General features: G+C 42.9%; 1 protein-coding gene across 6 annotated transcripts in view; it reads right to left on the bottom strand.

Moving 5' to 3' along the window:
- Pogz (pogo transposable element derived with ZNF domain) overlaps window positions 1-20324 on the bottom strand; it is a 66034-nt gene that overhangs the window by 27686 nt on the left and 18024 nt on the right. For 3 of the 6 annotated variants that reach the window (XR_013052212.1, XM_076574520.1, XM_015988320.3), the window contains exons 2-3: window positions 2778-2902; window positions 752-910 (exon numbers count right to left, since the gene is read on the bottom strand). Coding sequence is in view for 5 of the 6 variants with exons in the window: in XM_076574520.1 (XP_076430635.1) it covers window positions 752-910; window positions 2778-2901 (283 nt within the window). In the remaining variant the exon portion in view is untranslated. Of the gene's footprint in view, window positions 1-751; window positions 911-2777; window positions 2903-11036; window positions 11107-20324 lie in introns of those variants that run through there. The other 3 variants (XM_076574522.1, XM_076574523.1, XM_076574521.1) reach the window with 2 other exon arrangements.

Here is a 20324-nt window from a genome sequence, read left to right as displayed (position 1 = left end):
ACGAGTTCAAGGTTAGGGATGGAGAGAAGTCTCAGCAGTTCAAAGAGCACGTTTCGTTCTTACAGAGAACCAGGTTCAATGCCTAGCACCCACATGGCAGTTCACAACCATCTATAATTACAGTTCCAGGGGCCCCAACACCCTTAGACAGCATCAGTCATCCAAGTGGCACATAGACATACATGCATGCAAAACACCCATACACATAATGTATATTTTCTTTTTAAAAAGTGAGTTACTGGCCAGCCTGGGCTAAATGAGACCCTGTTTCAAAAAAAAAAAAAAAGAAGTAACTAAATTTAGTTTCTCTGATCAATAAAACACCCTGAAAATGGTATTCCTTCACCATTTCATCCTAGCAGAAAGCAACTCTTCTCTTTAATACCAAGGGGCCAACAATCAAAGAAACCTCCCAGAGAAAACAGAGAACATGAAGCTGCCCCGGGAAAACTCCTAACCAAATGACCAGGACTCTCTGATTTCAAGTGTGTGTATGAGTGGGTAAACAAAAGCAACCGACAACAGTTGAGTTCATCTGTTCTCCTCCAGCAAACATCAAGCAAGAATCCGCTGACCTGACTCCAGCCATAGCATCAACCCAGCACTGACTGAAGGAACACAGCACCTACAGCGTTGTTCCTAAAGACATCTCCAGCTAGCACAGCCACGGGACCTCCAGGGACAGCGAGGGAGGTCTTTTTAATTCTCTCATGCCTCTATCCCAGAAGACTTTCCCAATCATCCCACTTACCATTGTTGTTGGCAATTAGTGTGACAAGAGTCTTCTTTGTACTGTCGCTGTTCTGTGCCCCACTGCTACTAACAGTAGTGGATGTAGAGAGGTGCCCAGCAACAGACGCATGGGCAGCAATGGGCACTGGAGCTGAGACTGGCTGCTGGCTCACAGAAACTGTGGGGAAGGGAAGGCATAGTCACTTGGAGACAGGGACAGAAGACACTAAAGGATTCTGCTTCTACTCTTCTCTCTTTACCTTGTTTCAACAGTCAGAAAGTTCCCTACTTATTTCAAAATTCCAACTACTGATAGGATTTTTCATCCTAAATGCCTCTCAGCCTACCATTTAGACATAATCTCTTTGGTCTTCATGTCTTCTCCTACTACTATGATAAAATACCCTGACAAAAGCAATGGAAGGGAAAATGGGCTTATGTGACTCAATTTCAGATTACAGTCCATCATTGAAGGAAACTTAAGGTGGCAAGAACTGAAGCTGCTCATCATTATACTGAGTCAAGAGCAGAGAACAAAAAATGAATGCGTGCATGCTAGTGCTCTGCTCATTTACTCCACTCCTCAACAATGCAGAATCCTCGTCCTAGGGAATGATGCCACCCACAATGGGTGGCTGGGCCTTCTGACCACAATTAATGTAACCAAGATAATCCTCAACAGATATGTCCGCAGGCCAACCTGACTTAGTCTCTGTCAATTCTAGATTGTGTCAATTTGCCAAGTAAAACTAACAATCATACGTTCTTTGTCTTACATTTCTTGGTTAATTAAGTTAGGTTACTGCAGGGCTGAAGTGGCTGCTCTTCCAGAGGACCCAGGTTCAATCCCCAGACACTACATGACAGTTCACAACTGTCCGTTAACTTCATTCCAGGGGACTCTTCTGACCTCTGTGTACACCACGTATGCATGTGGTGCAGGCATACATGCAGGCAAAGCACCCATACTTGTTAAAAAAAAAATCTCAGCAAAGTTAGGTCACAAACCTCTGAAGCAGGACTTCCAACGGTTTGCTCTCTACAACACGACTGTGTCTTAGGACTCCTGGATTTACCATCACCACTACTAGAATTTATAGTCCTCCATAACAAGCCACCTGTAAAACTTGTACTGTGTCCGCTTTCATCCTACATCAATGCTATCTTCAGGTCTCAAGGAAAGGAAAGACAAACAAAACAAAACCCCAAACTGGCATAATTCAGGAGAAAATGCCTACTTTGTGAATTGAGGGCAATCTAGAATTTTACCCCCATATCACTGATAAAATAGAAGGTAACAAATCTTAATTGATAAACTGGCCACTAAGACGGACACAAAGAATCTTTTCTCAACTCACAAAGCAAACCAAGTTCAAGAAAACAACAAGTGCACAGTGACTAGGGACACAAATCAGCTCTGACACATGCCACTTTACATCTTTGTTCATGGAGGTTTGGTAAGAGGACATTTGACAAAGTTAATCCCATCTCAGTTTCTGAAATGAATTAAACAGTTTACACATTTTATAAAGAAGCAGATACTCATCAGCTAAAGTATGGAAAAGAAGGTTAATGCCGATGCATAAAAAAGCAGTCTTAGACACTCCTATTCTCCGTCTCTGTCTCTCTCGGCAGGGTCTCACTCTACAGTCTCTGGTCAGCCTGAACTTACTATGGACCTCCTCCGGCTTGAGGCACTCTGTCTCAGCCTCCTAAGAGTTAGAATTACAGCTGTGAGCCACCACGGCTTTCTCTGGTTTCTTTTTTTGAGACAAGGTCCCATGCATCTCAGGCTGGTTTCAAACCTGTTGTACAGCTGAAAATGATCCTGTGTGTAATTCTCCTGCTTCCACCTCCACTGCTAAGATTACAGGTATGGACCATCATCCCTGACTTATGTGTTGCTGGAGACAGGGCCTAGGCAAACACTACATAAGTGAGCGACACCCCCTGCCCTCTCTCTGGATTCTTAAATATCACACATCCTTAACACTTCAAAATAATTAATGTGAACAACAATCTAAGAACAAAAGGACTTTAGTTACCTGGAGTAGTTTTATCCACTGAATTGTAATCTTCAACTACAGAGTCCTCAATGACATCACTGATTTTCTGCCATGGCTCCAGTTCCTCCTCCTCACATTCCATAAACAGGTCGGTGTCCGCCATGCTACAAGAAAAAAAAGTTACTAAGATATTGATCTAGAATTGGAGAAACAGTTTTATACCAAGTGTAAAATATTTGTTTGAAAAAGGGTATACTATAAAATAGGCTAGCCTGGCACTTACTAAGTTGCCTACACTGGTCCTCAACTCAGGGCAATCACCCTGCCCCCACTTGCCAATTGCTGGCCTAGTGTGAACCACCATCTACAGCTGCAATCATGTTTGTGACTTGATTAGTAACCTACCCTCTCTATGCTATCACTGAGTCAGAGTGACAATTGACAATTTTTATCCTTGAAAATTAGAATCCTTTCTACAGCAAATTCTTCAGTAATTGGGCTTATAAAAAAAGTTAAAGGCATAATACCACAGAGGTCAGGATGAGGTAAATGCAGTGGATGCAAGGGTTGGGTAAGTGCAGTGGATGCAAGGGTGGGTGAGTAAGTGCAGTTGATGCAAGGATGAGGTGAGTAAGTGCAGTGGATGCAAGGATGAGGTGAGTAAGTGCAGTGGATGCAAGGATGAGGTGAGTAAGTGCAGTGGATGCAAGGATGAGGTGAGTAAGTGCAGTGGCACTGCAAGGGTGGGGTGGGTAAGTGCAGTGGATGCAAGGGTGGGGTGAGTAAGTGCAGTGGATGCAAGGGTGGGGTGAGTAAGTGCAGTGGATGCAAGGGTGGGGTGAGTAAGTGCAGTGGATGCAAGGGTGGGTGAGTAAGTGCAGTGGCACTGCAAGGGTGGGGTGGGTAAGTGCAGTGGATGCAAGGATGAGGTGAGTAAGTGCAGTGGATGCAAGGATGAGGTGAGTAAGTGCAGTGGATGCAAGGATGAGGTGAGTAAGTGCAGTGGCACTGCAAGGGTGGGGTGGGTAAGTGCAGTGGATGCAAGGGTGGGGTGAGTAAGTGCAGTGGATGCAAGGGTGGGGTGAGTAAGTGCAGTGGATGCAAGGGTGGGGTGAGTAAGTGCAGTGGATGCAAGGGTGGGTGAGTAAGTGCAGTGGATGCAAGGATGAGGTGAGTAAGTGCAGTGGATGCAAGGATGAGGTGAGTAAGTGCAGTGGATGCAAGGATGAGGTGAGTAAGTGCAGTGGATGCAAGGATGAGGTGAGTAAGTGCAGTGGCACTGCAAGGGTGGGGTGGGTAAGTGCAGTGGATGCAAGGATGAGGTGAGTAAGTGCAGTGGATGCAAGGGTGGGTGAGTAAGTGCAGTGGATGCAAGGATGAGGTGAGTAAGTGCAGTGGATGCAAGGATGAGGTGAGTAAGTGCAGTGGTGCTGAAAGGGTGGGGTGAGTAAGTGCAGTGGATGCAAGGGTGAGTAAGTGCAGTGGATGCAAGGGTGGGGTGGGTAAGTGCAGTGGATGCAAGGGTGGGGATGGAACTGTTTTCCATTACTACTGATCTTTTTAGTATCACACTACGTATGTATGTTATGTGTGTGTGTGTATATGTGTGTATGTATGTGTGTGTGTATGTATGTGTGTGTGTATGTATGTGTGTGTGTATGTATGTATGTATGTATGTGTATACAGGTATGTGTGCCATAGCATATATGTGGAGGTATATATGTATGTATGTATGTATGTGTATACAGGTATGTGTGCCATAGCATATATGTGGAGGTTAGAGGCCAACTTTCAGGAATTGATTCTTCCCCACCATGTGGGTCCCAGGAATCAAACTCAAGTTGTCAAGCTTGGCAGCAGGCACTTTTATCAGCTGAGCCATCTGAAAACCCAATACTTTTTTTTTTTTGGAGATAAGCTCTCACTAACTAGTCTCAATTGGCCTTGAACTTGCTATTGCCTGAACTCACAGAAAGCTGCCTGCTTCAGCCTCCCAAATAGGGAATTAAAAGTATATGTTAAAAATAGCATGCTATAAGTGACAGAAAAAAAAAGGAGGCTAGGCTATGGGGGAGGGGGACACTGAAGGGGATAAGCAGGGAGGAGCTAGGAAGATGGAGAAGGACCTGAGTTCAGTCCCCCAAACACCAAGTATGGTGGTGAGATACTTTTAATTAAAGCACTGGAGAAGAAAGGAGATGGGCAGATCCTGAGGCCTCACTGGCCGGCCAGCCTAGACTAGCCAAAACAGCAGCTCCAGGTTCAGTGAAGACCCTGACTCAAAAAGTAAGGTAGAAAGCAACTGAGGGAAATACCTAACTTCAACTTCTGGCCTAAACACACACACACACACACACACACACACACACACACACACACACACACACACACACACCATCTACCTACCTACCTATCTATCTGCTGCCCCTTCTCATGAATAGATACATATATACACAAATTGTTAGAAAATGCCACAACGAAGCGTAATGCTGATTGTTAATTTAAATAATTTTAATATAGCTGGGTGGTGGTGGCACACACGACTCTAATGCCTAGGGTTTTTTGTTTGTTTGTTTGTTTGTTTTTGAGATAGAGCCTCACTACGTAGCCCTGGAAATCGCTGTGTAGACCAGGCTAATCTTAAACTCAGAGAAAGATGACTATTTCTGCCTCCCAAGTCTGTGTCTGACTCAAGTTAGTTTCTTTTTCTTTGTTTGTTTTGGTTTTGCTGAGATAGGGTCTCTCCATGTAGTCCTGGATGTCCTAGAACTCACTCTGTAGACCAGGCTGGCTTGAATTCAAGAGCTCCATCTGCCTTTGCCTCCCAAGTGTTGGGATTAAAGGCATGCGCCTCTATGCCCAACTTTGACTTGATAGTTTTGTCATTAATATCATCTAGATCATGAGAAAAAAGTCTCAGTGAGGGACTGCCTATATTGGGTTGGCTTGTGTGCATGTCCTGGGAAACTTTTGTTTTAATTATTTCATTTTATGTATAAGAGTATTTTGCCTCTATGTATGTCTATGCACCATTTGTGTGCCTTGTGCCCTTGGAGGCCAGAAGGTGTCAGATCCCCTAGAACTAGATGGTTGTGAGCCTCCACGTGGGTGCTGGGAACTGAACCCCAGACCTCTGGAAGAATAGCCAGTGCTCTCAACCACTAAGTCATCTCCCTATCCCCTTTAAATTAACTGATGTGGGAAGACACAGCTCACTGTGGGCATCATCATTTCCTAGACAGGGTGTGAACTACGTAACTGTAGAAAAACTGAGCTAACAGTAGTTAAGAGCACTGGCTGCTCTTCCAGAGGACCCAGATTCAACTCCCAGCACCCACATGGCAGCTCACAAATGTCTAAAACTCCAGATCCAGAGGACCTGGCACCCTCAAATATAAGCGGGCAAAGCACCAATGCACACAAAATAAATAAATCTTTAAAAAAAAAGAAAAGAAAGAAAAACTGACCAGAGCACAAGTAAGCAGGTGAGCCTGTGTTCATCCATTTCTTCTCTGGTCTTGACTATGGACATGATGTGACTAGCTGTTTAAGTTCCTGCCTTGACTTCCCTACAATGACGATATGCTATACCTGGAATGAATTGTAGGCTGAAATAAACCTTTCCCACCTAAGCTGCTTTTTAAAAAGATTTACTTTGGCTGATCGGTGGTAGCACATGCCTTTAATTCTAGCACTTGGGAGGCCAACGCAGGAAGATCTCTATGAGTCTGAGGCCAGCCTGGTCTACATAGCTAGTTCCAGGACAGCCAGGGCAACACAGAGAAACCCTGTGTCGAAAAACAAACAAAAAAGGATTTACTTTGTATGTAGGCGTGTTTTTGTCTGTATGAGCACCCATGTTTGTCTGGTGCCCACAGAGGTCAGAAGAGAATGTCCGATTTTCCGGAACTGGAGTTATGGGTGACTGAACCACTACCTGAATGCTGGGAACCAAACTCAAGTCTGCAGCAAGAGCAGCCAGTGCTCTAACTACCGGGCATCTCTCCAGCCCCAGGTGCTTCATCTCCAGGCATGTTTATCTTAACAGCAGAAAGGAAACTATGACTGTGGGTACTGATTCTTCCTTCAACATTTGCACCTAAGGAAAGAACCCTATTTGCCATACTCTAGTCTAGTACTGCCCGGCTAGGAATTTTGCACACAGTTTCCAGGATCCTGGAGTCTACTTTTAATTTGCAAACACTGCCTATATTATATGCCTCTTTCAGAAACAAAGCTTTTCAACTAGGCTGCTGCTGTTGTGCCCTCCAGTATGAGCTGAGAAGGGGTCAGTTTCTTTGTTTTGAAATGAAACTAATACTATCCTCAATGTTCACACAAAGCCTTTGTTGCAAAGGTTATCAGGGTCCTTAGCATCTTAGTACTTTCTGTACCAAATCTACAAGCCTGTAACAACCAAACAGAATAGCCAACCACATCATTCTGGGTATTAATGTATAAACTTGACTGCTGTACTTTGAGCAATGTCCAATAGATGGCACTGTCTCCTTTGAAAATATAAAATATCCCACAATGTCTCAAAGAGTCAGTGACAACCAGGAACCCAGTTTGGGAACCTGTTTTAACTTGTAAATTGCTTAACTTGATTCTAGGGGACCTCTAATTATCTATTTTAATTATGCATGCCTTTTCAAACCGAAACCACAAAGGGAAATGAAAAGAGCAAAATATCTAAAGAATTATTTAAATCCTCTCATTCTGATTAACATATATAGATATTAAACAATGCTAGCCAGAAACTGAATTCCAGAAATTAGAAAACAACCACAGAGCTGGCGAGATAGCTGGATGGGTAAAGACACCCCACAACCAAGCCTGACAATTAACTTCAGTCCCAGCATCCACACGGTGGAAGGAGAACAAACTCCACAAGCTGTCCTGACTTCCACAAACATGCTGCTACATGGGCACAACTCCCCGAGACAGACAGACAGACAGACAGACAGACAGACAGACACACACACACACACACACACACACACACACACACTTCACATTCTCTCACTCACTCTCTCACAGAGTAAATCAAGGTAAAAAACAAGAAATATATACATTTGAGCCAAAGTTTACAAAACGCATGCCTTTTTATTTACCAATATAGTTCTGGTTTGGGAGGGACATTTTATGTTGCTGTTCTTTGCTATGTAACTTTATATTGTACAACCTTCTTGCAATCAAGAACCCAGAATGACAAGTACAGCCTAGACGGAAGCCTCTGCAGATGTTAAAAGGTCACTACTGCAGTGGTGACCAACTAAAAACAACCTCTCCACACATATACCACACAAGATACAGTTTTCACTGAGCAGAGGTATCTGGAAATTGTGATCTTCATACTATGCCTGTGAATATCTTAACAGCATATTCCAAAAGGCTGATCTTTTATATCAAGCATTTATAATCTTCCTCCTCTCTTCCTGTCTCTTCCTCTAGTCCAAACATGGTCTTACCTGTAGTTCAGGGATGGCCTGAAATCTGCAATCCTCCTGCCTCAGCCTCCACACCCTAGGATTACAGACTGTACCATCTCTTAAGATAATCTAAAGCCGGGCGGTGGTGGCGCACGCCTTTAATCCCAGCACTGGAGGCAGAGGCAGGTGGATCTCTGTGAGTTCGAGGCCAGCCTGGGCTACCAAGTGAGATCCAGGAAAGGCACAAAGCTACACAGAGAAACCCTGTCTCGAAAAACCAAAAAAAAAAAAAAAAGATAATCTAAATAACTGGGATAAATGATTTTTGGTTTTATGAAATAATGAATCTAAATGACACAATTTTTCTAGTTGATTAAATTATGTTGTTCCTCCCATGAAAAAGGCTAATTCTAAAACTGAAAAATGAATGGGAAAGCAAGACGTTTATGTTCTAACTCCTTAGGAACAAGAAAAATAACTTCTTTCCCTCACTTGTAAGTACTGCCAAGTAGCCAACACACTTAAAATGTTCAAAATGTAGAGAAAATTCAAGTCATCAGAGACAGTTTCCTTCCTTCCTTCCTTCCTTCCTTCCTTCCCTTCCTTCCTTCCTTCCTTCCTTCCTTCCTTCCTTCCTTCCTTCCTTCCTTCCTTCCTTCCTTCCTTCCTTTCCTTCCTTCCTTCCTTCTGCAGAAGGAACACAGCACTGACCAGCAAGGCTGTGCGACCCAGTGAGCAGTACTGCTGACTGAGCGCACACTTTATACGTGTCCCCAAAATACATCTGAAAGACAGGGAGTCCAAGACTTTCAAAACCCTGGATTCTGACCTAGACTGGCATCTCAGAGTGTGACCAATTTCTTTCACTTCAGCATGTATAATATCATTTAGGGGGAAAAACGAGACCAAACTAAATCAAATACTTGCTGAACTTTAAAATTAGCATCCTTCCTATAGCAATCAGTTTATCTTCAGGACTGGGTAATAACTAAGATGAGGTCAGCTAGTGGGGAGGGGAAACAAGAGGATTCCCCCAGGGCTAAACCCAGCCTCTCAGGTGAATCCTAAGCCAGTGAGAGGCCTTGTCTTAAAAAAACAAAACAAAACATGGTGGCTGGGGCTGGTAAGTCAGGTCAGGGTTAAGAATGCAGGATGTTCCCAGAGCACTCAAGCTCAGTTTTCAGTACCCATGTCAGGTGGCACACAACCAACAGTAACTCCAGGAGATCCAATGCTTCTACCTTCTGTGGGTACCTGCACTCATGTGCACACACCTACACATACATACACGTAGTTAATTCTTAAAAAAAAAAAAAAAAAAAAAAAAGCCGCCAGGCGGTGGTGGCGCACGCCTTTAATCCCAGCACTTGGGAGGCAGAGCCAGGCGGATCTCTGTGAGTTCGAGGCCAGCCTGGGCTACTGAGTGAGTTCCAGGAAAGGCGCAAAGCTACACAGAGAAACCCTGTCTCGAAAAACCAAAAAAAAAAAAAAAAAAAAGAACAGGCTCATCTACAGAGGGAGTTCAAGGACAGCCAGGGCTACACACAGAAACCCTATCTCAAAAAAAAAAAAAAAAAAGTACAAATATGTTTAAACTATCATTCCACTTACATTTACAACCTTTCAAACTAACATTTTACTGGGGATCGGTATAGAGGAACATAGATGCGGACAGGGTCTAAGCTGATCAGGCTGCAACTCAGGAAGTCCTGGGATCCTCCTGCATCAGCCTCCCTATAAGTGAAACAGGCCTGAGCCATGAGATACAGCTTCTTTTCTTTCTTTCAAAACGGGTTGTTTTATTAGTTTCCTCAAACTGACCAAGAGGCTTGTTCTTGCTCAATAGCTATCATTATGATGCCACAAATCAATCATATTTAATGTTCTGATCTGTGCAGCTCATGCTACAATACTCAATGGCCTACTTTGATCAATGAGAATGTCTTCCTGAATCCTGAGTCCTTCAGAGGGAACTCAGTGCTTGTAGGATACAAATCCTTGCTATCTGACAAGATGGTCCAGGGCTTTCATTTCACATATTTCCTGCCCCCAACCTAGAACCAGCCGTTTCTCCAAGGAATAATACTGGTGAGAGGCAAAATGCAAGATCATAATCTAGATGCCAGACACCTCTCTACTCATTTTGAAAATAAACCATCTTACTAGTATTAGTTAGCTATCCTCAATTTTGCTTCTATGTTATCTCAAAGAAAATTTCTATGTCTACAATATGTATTCTAGAACCTTTTTAAAAAAAATGTTCTGAAAATCTTACTTTGCCCTTCCAATGAGTAACTTACACTACTCACTAATATGTAATTATATGTATGTATTTTGTAAACATCGTGTAATATTATATACATATATACATGCATGTATTATGTATCTATGCATATGTGCATCTGTTTCTGTTCAGTATATATGGGTGTCATTCTTGGGAATGTTATCTACCTCCTTCCAGAAAGGGTTCCTCACTGGCCTGGAGACCAATAATTAAGCTAGACTGGCTAGCTGTGGACTAGGGATGCTCCCTCACAGCTTCTGGGGATCTACGGCACACCTTCTTTCCTTCTTAGACCATCACAAGGGCGCACGCCTTTAATCCCAGCACTCAGGAGGCAGAGCCAGGTGGATCTCTGTGAGCTCAAGTCCAGTCTAGTCTATAGAGTAAGATCCAGGACAGGCACCCAAACTACACAGAGAAACTCTGTCTTGAAAACAAAAAAAACAAAAACAAAAATAAGACCATCACAATTATATGTATTCCCTTTCCTTCCCTCAATGAGAGACCTAGACCAGTTTCCCTACTGTCATAATTTATACATTGTTAGGAAAATTAAAGCAGCTAGGTGGTGGTAGCACACACCTTTAATCCCAACACTTGGGACCAGCCTTGTCTACAAAGTGAGTCCAACGACAGCCAGGGATACTCAGAGAAACCCTGTTTCAAACAACCAAAAGAAAGGGGATAGGGGTTAAGCACAAAATACGAAACCAACACTCAATACAAGTAATTATAAGGCCATTTAAAATTATTTTAAAATATTTGTGGTGAACACCAGGGGGTGGTGGCGCACGCCTTTAAACCCAGCACTCGGGAGGCAGAGGCAGGCGGATCTCTGTGAGTTCGAGGCCAGCTTGGTCTACAGAGCGAGATCCAGGACAGCCAGGGTTCTTACACAGAGAAAGCCTGTCTTGAAAAACCAAAAAACAAAACAAACAAACAAAACAAAGAGCTACTTGGTCTTCCAAACCCCAGGTTCAATTCCCAGCATCCATATGGCCACTCCCAGCTGGCTCTAACTCCGGTTCCAGGGACATGACATCCTCACACAAGCATGCATGCAGTCAAAACGCCAATGCACATAAAATAAAAATAAATAAATTATAAAAAAAAACTTGTTTTTGTTAGTTTTTTTTTCCTTTTTCAAAAACTCTTTTTAGCTGGGTGATGGTAGCATGTGCCTTTGATACCAGCACTCTGGAGAGGCAGATGGAACTCTGTGAGTTTGAGGCCAGCCTGGTCTACAGAGCTAGTTCTAGGTCAGCTAAGGCTACACCAAGAAACCGTCTTTAAAAAAAAAAAAAAAAGAAAGAAAAGAAAAAAAAAAGAAGAAAAACTTTAAAAATTTTATGTGCATAGTGTTTTGCCTGGTACCCATTAAGGCCAGTAGAGGGCATCAGATCCCCTGAAACTAAAGTTACAGATGGTTGTGAGGCACAATGTGGGGGCTAGAACCAAACACAGGTCCTTGGGAGGACGAACCAGTGCTCTAAACTGCTGAGCCACCTCCAGCCCAGTATTTTTCTGTTTTTTTATTTTTACTTATTACTTTATGTGGGTACTGTGAAGTACGCTACACATGTAGAGAACAGAAAACAACTTTGTGGAATTTTTTTTTTTTTTGACCAACAGGATATTGACAGATTACCACAAAGATATCAAATAAAACTACTGCTGAGCCAGTGAGGTGGCTCAGTCAGTAAAGGTGCCTGTCACCAACTCTGAAGACCTGAGTGTGAGCCTCAGGACCCACATGATGGAAGATGGGAATCGACTTCCTCAAGGTGTCCTCGGGCATACTGCACACGCACAAAATAAAATGTAATAAAAGGTTTTAAGGGGGCTGGAGAGATAGCTCAGAGGTTAAGAGTATTGGCTGCTCTTCCAGAGGTCCTGAGTTCAATTCCCAGCAACCACATGGTGGCTCACAACCATCTGTAATAAAATCTGGTGCCTTCTTCTGATGGGTAGGCAAACATGCAGGACTAAATAAATAAATAAATAAATAAATAAATAAAAGTTTTAAAACTACTCCTTACAAAAATAGGTGGGGAGAGAGCTCAGCATTAAGAGCAAACAGTGGTCTTGCAGGACCCAAGTCCAGTTCCCAACCCCTCATCAGGAAGTTTAATTTGCTCTAACTCCAGCTCCAAAGCAATCCCATGTCTTTGGCCTCCGTGGGCATCTGCACTCAAATGCACAAAACCACACACCATACACATATACACAGAATTCAAAATAATACATAAAATCTTTAAAAAAAAGGGGGGGGCCTATATACACTCTGGCTTTATCTTTTCCTTTCCCTCCATTCCTCCCCTACTATGAGGCAATGAGATAAATCCAGAAGTAGGACATTCTACAGGAAAATAATCAGAAATGCAGAGTATGGGACATTCTATAAACACTAAGATTTGAAAATGTCGACGTCACAAATAAATGACACTGGTGAAGACAATACCCCATTAGAAGAGACTGAAAATACAGAAGCAAGTCAAACACATGAACCTTTGCTGGGTCTTGGTTCATCAAATGGCTATGGAAGGAAATTTGGAACCATATGATAGCAAAGGCCTCTAATCCTAGCAACTGGAAGGTGAAGGCAGGGGAATCACAAGTTTAAAGCCAAATACACACAGAGTTAAGTCAAGTCCAGACTCCATGAGACTCTGCTCTCCCTAACCCTCAAAAACCAAACAAATGGGAGGCGGAGAAGGAATTGGCTGTTAAGCATTCTAGCTGCTTGCTCTTCAGGGGACTGTAGTTCAGTTCCAACTCACAACTCTACCCCAGAGGAGCCTATCCCTCTCTTCAGGCCTTAGTAGGCACATACTTTTAAAAAGAACGGAAGACCGGGGCGGGGGGGAGGGCTGGCTGGAGAGATGGCTCAGAGGTTGAGAGCACTGGCTGCTCTTCCACAGGAACTGGGTTCAATTCCAGGCACCCACATGGCAGTTCACAACTGTCTATAAATCCAACTCCAGGGGACCTGGCACCCTCACAGAGACATACATGCATGCAAAACACCAATGCACATATTTAAAAAAAAAAAAAAAAGAGGGCATTTTGGGGGTAATTGAAATATTTTAATATAAACTACACATTAGAAGACATTCAGGATGTTTTAATTTTATTGGGTAATGGCATAACTGTTATAGAGGATAAAGTACTTACTCTTAGCAAATACATAAATAGTAATTGGAACTAATAAGTGGAAATGTCACAAATATGACTTTAATGTGGTTTAGTAGATATTTTGGCCTTTTTATAGCAATTATCAACTTTTCATATTTGGCACAGGCCAAAATATTACAAACCATTGTTGTCTAGGTCATAGGTCCTTAGTGTTACTTTCATTCAACCTTTTCCACATGCATTATTGGTTATAACCAATCTCTTTCTAAAAGGAGAAAGAGGATACAATACAGAAATGATGGGGAGAAGGGTAGATTATTCAATCTAATCAAAAAACTGTTAACCTTACATATTTTAATTGGTATGGATTTTAGTTTATTGACACAAATTTAAAGTTATTCCTGTTATGCTGTATTATGTTTATGCAGCTCAATTAAAAATGTAATATATAATTAAGAAATATGGATTAATAGTCATCTATAATAAAACCTATAGTCATGTTAGTTAGGTTTTCTTTCTTTCTTTCTTTCTTTTTAAGATTTATTTATTATGAATACGGAAGAGGGTGCCAGATCTCATTACAGATGGTTGTGAGCCACCATGTGGTTGCTGGGAATTGAACTCAGGACCTCTGGAAGAGCAGTCGGTGCTCTTAACTTCTGAACCATCTCTCCAGCCCATTAGGTTTTCTAAGTATACAAAGATATATTTCAGATAGGTAATCTTCAAACACTTCAAAGACCTATCGAATATGGCATTTAAAATGTTTTAATAACAAGACTTTTCATGACAGTGAAACATGTCTGCTCCTGATAGCACCAATATATTCCAGAAAATATAGCATCGAAGAAACTCTATATGAAGTTTGTTTTCTTTATGGCAAAAGCTAGCCATGTGGGCAAAGAAACTGCCCTTGTCTCAATTGCTGACAGTTACTGTGCAAACTGGACCAGCAGGACACAAGAAAAGTGACTGCAAAACTTTGCCAAGACAAGGTAGGACAGTCCTTCAGAATTCCTGCTCTACAGAAAAGTCTGTCAGATACACTAGGCCTGTAGGCCAGAGCTGGATGCCCCAACATTACAGAGAAACTTTGGGTGACTATCCAGGCAGCCAGATGTTTCCGTCATTTCTCACATTTTTTTGAAAGACACTTGCCTACAGTTCCTGCTTACCCAGGTAACATTATTTCCTTCTCTTGTCTTTGATGGAGTTAAAGACTAGACAGTTATAATTAACTTTTTCCTTAGTTATGACAAAAGATAAATTAGATATGGAATTTCAGACTCACCTAGATAATTGAGTGTTTTCTTTGATTTTGTCAAATATAAATAGACTAGATATTGTAACTATAATTCTCCCCCCCCCCCCAGACAGGGTTTCTCTGCGTAGCTTTGCGCCTTTCCTGGAGCTCACTTGGTAGCCCAGGCTGGCCTTGAACTCACAGAGATCCTCCTGGCTCTGCCTCCCGAGTGCTGGGATTAAAGGCGTGCGCCACCAATGCCCGGCATGTAACTATAATTCTTAATAACTGTTTTGTTGTATGTAATTTTATCATGCTAAAGTTAAAGTTAAAACCTTCCTTTTTGATTAGACAGAAAGGAGAAAATGCTGTGGGACGATCCTTCTGTATACTGTGAATATGTATTGCTCTCACTGGTTGATAATAAAGCTGTTTTGGCCTATGGCAAGGCAAAATAAGGTTAAATGGTACAATCAAACTGAGGACTCAGATGAAGAGGGGCAGAGCCAAGAAAGATGTGAGCCAGCCGAGGAAGGGACTGGACCTGCCTGGACTGAGTCTACCAGGTTGATCGCAGTCCTGGGGGGGGGGGGGATTTGCCCTGGAGGAGGTGGGGATGGGGGGTGGGCTGGGGATAAGGGGAGGGCGTGGGAGGGGGGAGAATAGGGGAACCCATGGCTGATATGTAGAACAGAATAAATAAAATTAAATAAAATAAATAAAATTAAAAAAAAAAGAATTTGAAAGAAAAAAAAAAAAAGATGTGAGCCAGCCACCCAAAAAACAAGATGCCAGAGGACCAGTAAAGCCACGACCACGTGGCAATACATAGATTAATATAAATGGGTTAATTTAAACATAAGAGCTAGTTAATAATAAGCCTGAGGCATCAACCAAGCATTTGTAATTAATATAAGCCTCTGTGTGATAATTTGGGAAGCAGTTGCCAGGTATTTGAGATTGGGTGGTCGGGACAAAAAGGCTCTGCCTCTGGTTACAGACTTTTCTTTAAACACTAGAGTGAGGCTTGGTATAACAGAGAATGCCTTTAATCCCAAAACTTCAGAGACACACAACACAGGCAAATGGATCTCTGTGAGTTCAAGGCCAGCCTGGTCTACAAATCGAGTTCCAGACTACCCAGGGCGATACTGTCTCAAAAAAGAAAGGGGGAAAAAAAGGGGGGAAGAAGACTACTGAAAGGGACTCCAGCACAGTGGGGGCTCCCTCCTGGACCCGGAAACCACACCCAAATACCTGTTTTCACAGAGAGACCCTTTATTAATCTGGGAAGACAAGTTAAAGTGGCTGCTTTCTGACTCACGCAGAAAAACAGCAGCAAACGACCTTGCAGGTGTAATTTATTATTATTATTATTATTATTTATTTTACAATACTATTCAGTTCCACATAATAGCCACAGATTCCCTTGCTCTCTCCTCCCCTCCCCTTCCCCCCAGCACACCCCCCACTCCCACCTCCTCCAGATCAAGGTCTCCCCCGATTGACCCAACAGACTCAGTCCAGGCAGGTCCAGTCCCCTCCTCCCAGATTGAGCCAAGCGTCCCTGCATAAGTCCCAGGTTTCAAACAGCTAACTCATGCAATGAGCCCAGGACCTGGTACCACTGCCTAGATACCTCCCAAACAGATCAAGTCAATCAACTGTCTCACCTATTCAGAGGGCCTGATCCAGTTGGGGGCCCCTCAGCCTTTGGTTCATAGTTCATGTGTTTCCTTTCATTTGGTTATCTGTCCCTGTGCTTTATCCAACCCTGGTTTCAACAATTCTCACTCATATAAACCCTCCTCTTTCTCGAAGGTGTAATTTTTAAGAGGGAGAGGGGAGGTCTGTGTTAGAATGGGCTAGGATGGAGTGGTAAAGGAAATAGAGGATGAGGGAGAAGGGGAAAGGAACAAGGGAAAGAGGGCAGAAAGAGGGCAGGAGTATTTGTCCCTGGGGGACAAAGGACTGCCTCTGGATAAAGAGGAGACAGATGTGGCAACATGGGCAAATGGTAGTTTATAAAGGTAAAGGGGAAACCCCTTGTTAGGATGAAGAGTTTAATTTTTTTTTTTTTTTTTTTTTTTTGGTTTTTCGAGACAGGGTTTCTCTGTGTAGCTTTGCGCCTTTCCTGGAACTCACTTGGTAGACCAGGCTGGCCTCGAACTCACAGAGATCCGCCTGCCTCTGCCTCCCGAGTGCTGGGATTAAAGGCGTGCGCCACCACCGCCCGGCCTGAAGAGTTTAATTTTAATTGGGCATGTTCATTAGGTGAGCCAAAGTTGGCTTCTGACTGGTGCACTTTGGTAGTCTCAGGAGGAAGAAGTGGCCAAATAAGGGAATGGACCTTGGTGGCTAGCTTTAGAAATATAATCTAATGGTTTTTAGCAAGGCAGAGGGAATGGGGGAGAAGGGCAAGGCCTGCCAGAGCCACATGCTCGAGCAGGCTAGTGTCCCTTCAACTACCATTATCTTTTTGGCTAGTAACAATTTTGGCTGAATTTTTTAAGTTTCCCTAAGGCTAGATGCAATTATGAGGCTTATATATACACACATTTCTCAGACTCTAAAAAATAATCAAGAAATAAGAAATGGAGAGGTTGTTTAAGAAATGAATCCTATGTAGATTCTATAGGCCACAAGAGATGTACTGTGAGATAAACAGTCTTCCATTAACCCATTATTAACATCTTGGCAAACTAGCTGGTTTCTGTATTTTGCAGTAATTATACTGGTAACATGATGCACTCCATTTTTTATGCACTCCATTTTACCAGTGTAACTCACATAGTCCTATCAGTAATATCCAGTCTTATCTTTGGCATTTATCCTTCCATCCATGATACAGCATTTGCCTAGCATGTGCTGGTTCTTCATTTCAATGCTCAGCATGCTATAACTTGTATTTGGTAGGCTTTTTTTACTTCTGCATTAAAAAAAATTTTTTTATTGTACATCTGTGAGAACAGATACATGTGCTTCTGTATGTGTGCAAAGGCCAGAACACAACACAGGACACAGTGCTGAGTATCCTCTGCTATCACTCTCCCCAAACCTGGAGCTAAAACCTGGAGCTAGCATCTTCTTGGCCAGGCTGGAAAGCTACCAAGTCCCACAGATACTTCTGTTTCCACTGCCAGCAAAGCTGGGTTACAAGTATGTACAGGTTACCCAGCTTGTTATGTTGAATGCCAGGATTTCAATTGTGGTCCTCAAGATTTCAGGACAAACACTCAATTGATGAGCCATCTCTCCAGCCCCCCAGCCTTGTACTATTTCACACTGTGCACTGATTATATGGAAAACACTGACTTACTGAGTTATGCCCACCTTCCGAATGGCATTTCCTTTCTTTTTTTTTTTTTTTTTTGGGGGGGGTTTTTCGAGACAGGGTTTCTCTGTGTAGCTTTGCACCTTTCCTGGAACTCACTTGGTAGCCCAGGCTGGCCTTGAACTCACAGAGATCCGCCTGGCTCTGCCTCCCGAGTGCTGGGATTAAAGGCGTGCGCCACCACCGCCTGGCTCCGAATGGCATTTTCATCATGCAGTATTTTTTAAGATTTCATGTACCATGTAATCTCCCAATTTCTTCCCCCGTCCCTCTATCACTCCTCCTCTAGTTTTGAGGCTCTCTCCAGGACAGCCTTGAACTCAAGTCAATCCTTCTCCCTCAGCCTTTCACTGGGATTACCTTTCACTGGGATTACCAAGTGAAAGCACTATCACACCCAACTACGTATTTTTTTTATAAATTATTATTTTTATTCCATGTGCATTGATGTTTTGCCTTCATGTCTGTTTGTGTGAGAGTGTCAGATCTTGGAGTTACAAACAGGTATGATGAGCTGCCATGTGGGTGCTGGGACTTGAACCTGGGTCCTCTGGAAGAGCAATCAGTGCTCTTAACCTCTGAGCCGTCTTCTAACCCCCTCAACTACATTTTTAAATTGACAGTTATTAACTATGGCTATTATTTTTTTAAGTTTGTCAAGTCCTGGGAAGATGTTAAAAGTCAGACTGTTAAGTTCTTTAGAATTCTAATTTTCCTTTATCACTGGAAACAAATGTCAGTTGCTTTCCTAGTACTGACAAAATTCACTCCGTTGTCTTCCAAAAGGAACGCTGAAGTGTCAAGTCTCGTCTGTCAGTCATCCTTCCAGGTGAGAACGCAATTCCATCAAACAAGTGGCTTACAGCAGCAACTCAATCCCACAAAAGCTTTTCCTCATGACAACAGCCCCTCCTCCAAACAGTGGTGGCATTTCCTTCATACAATAATGCCGTGACTGTTACAAGCCCATCGACCATTTTCTGATTGAATTTGAGCCTCCCCCCCACCCCCCCACCCCCGGGGAATTTACATGTAGTACTTTAAGCGTCACGAATAGCTGGTGGCAGAGAAGGTCCTAGGTCCTAGTGGGAGGCTACAGCTGCTCTTCTGCTAACGGCCACTGCATCCCCATCTGAACATGCATGTTTATGCTCACGGTGCTTCTGTCAGCTCTGCTCAGAGAAGCATCTCCCTGCAGTGTTTCATCATGCATTTCCTTACGCAGACTCTCACCACTGGCCAAAGTGCTAACAAGAGGCTACAGAAGAATGCTCAATTCTACATAGAACATCTCTATGGCCCACTCCAAGGATCAGGGAGCATCACAGAGAGGAAGCAGAAAGAATGTTCAGAGCTGAAGAAAGGTGAAGAGTGTTGTGGAACTCTGATAAGCACTCTTGACCTCAGCAACTGTGACTGCCTGCATGAACCTGCATAAGGCTATGTCCACATGCCACCATGAAAGGGAAAAGTGCTCAAAAAGCCCCATCCTGCTCTAGTCAGGCAATGGTTGCTGGGGTAGGAAGAGACAGTTTCTTCATGTAAGTTGCCCATGCTCCTGTAAGCAACATTAATTAAATTCACTAGGTCTCCCACCCCCATAGCCAAAAAGATATGAAGGTAGGAGGGGCTTGAGGCGGGAATCAGTAGGAGTGGGAGTGGGACAACAGGGTAATGGGGTGTGAATACGGTCAAAATACATTATATACATGCATGAAAATGTCATAATGAAACGTATACTCATGTACAATTAATACATGCTAGTGAAATACTTTAAAAATACTTCCATAAACAATATACATGCTTTATACATGCTTTTCATTTTTATTAATTCTTTAAAGTTAAAGATACACTCCAAAGCTGAAATTTGATTAATATTAGCAGTTTCATGATAAGCAGCCTGTTCTCCACCAAGGGCAGTCTCAAGTCAGCACACCACTGTCTGGTGCTAATGCCTCGCTTTTACCTAACATCTCTTTTGAATCACCAGTGCAAAAGCCACGGGAGAAAAACAAAAAAGCCTTACTTATAATTCTGAAAAGTTATGGCCTCAAAACTCCCCTGAAAGGGTCTAGGGGGTATCTCCTGGGATCAGCTAACCACAATGTGGAAACTGCTTTCCTCAATTATACCCCTATTCAAGATGGGAGTGGCAACT

The sequence above is a fragment of the Peromyscus maniculatus genome, chromosome 6, assembly GCF_049852395.1.
Source record: "Peromyscus maniculatus bairdii isolate BWxNUB_F1_BW_parent chromosome 6, HU_Pman_BW_mat_3.1, whole genome shotgun sequence".
In the NCBI taxonomy this organism is placed as follows: domain Eukaryota; kingdom Metazoa; phylum Chordata; class Mammalia; order Rodentia; family Cricetidae; genus Peromyscus; species Peromyscus maniculatus.
The sequence above is the reverse complement of the archived record's forward strand: the minus strand, read 5'-3'. Positions and strand labels throughout refer to the sequence as shown.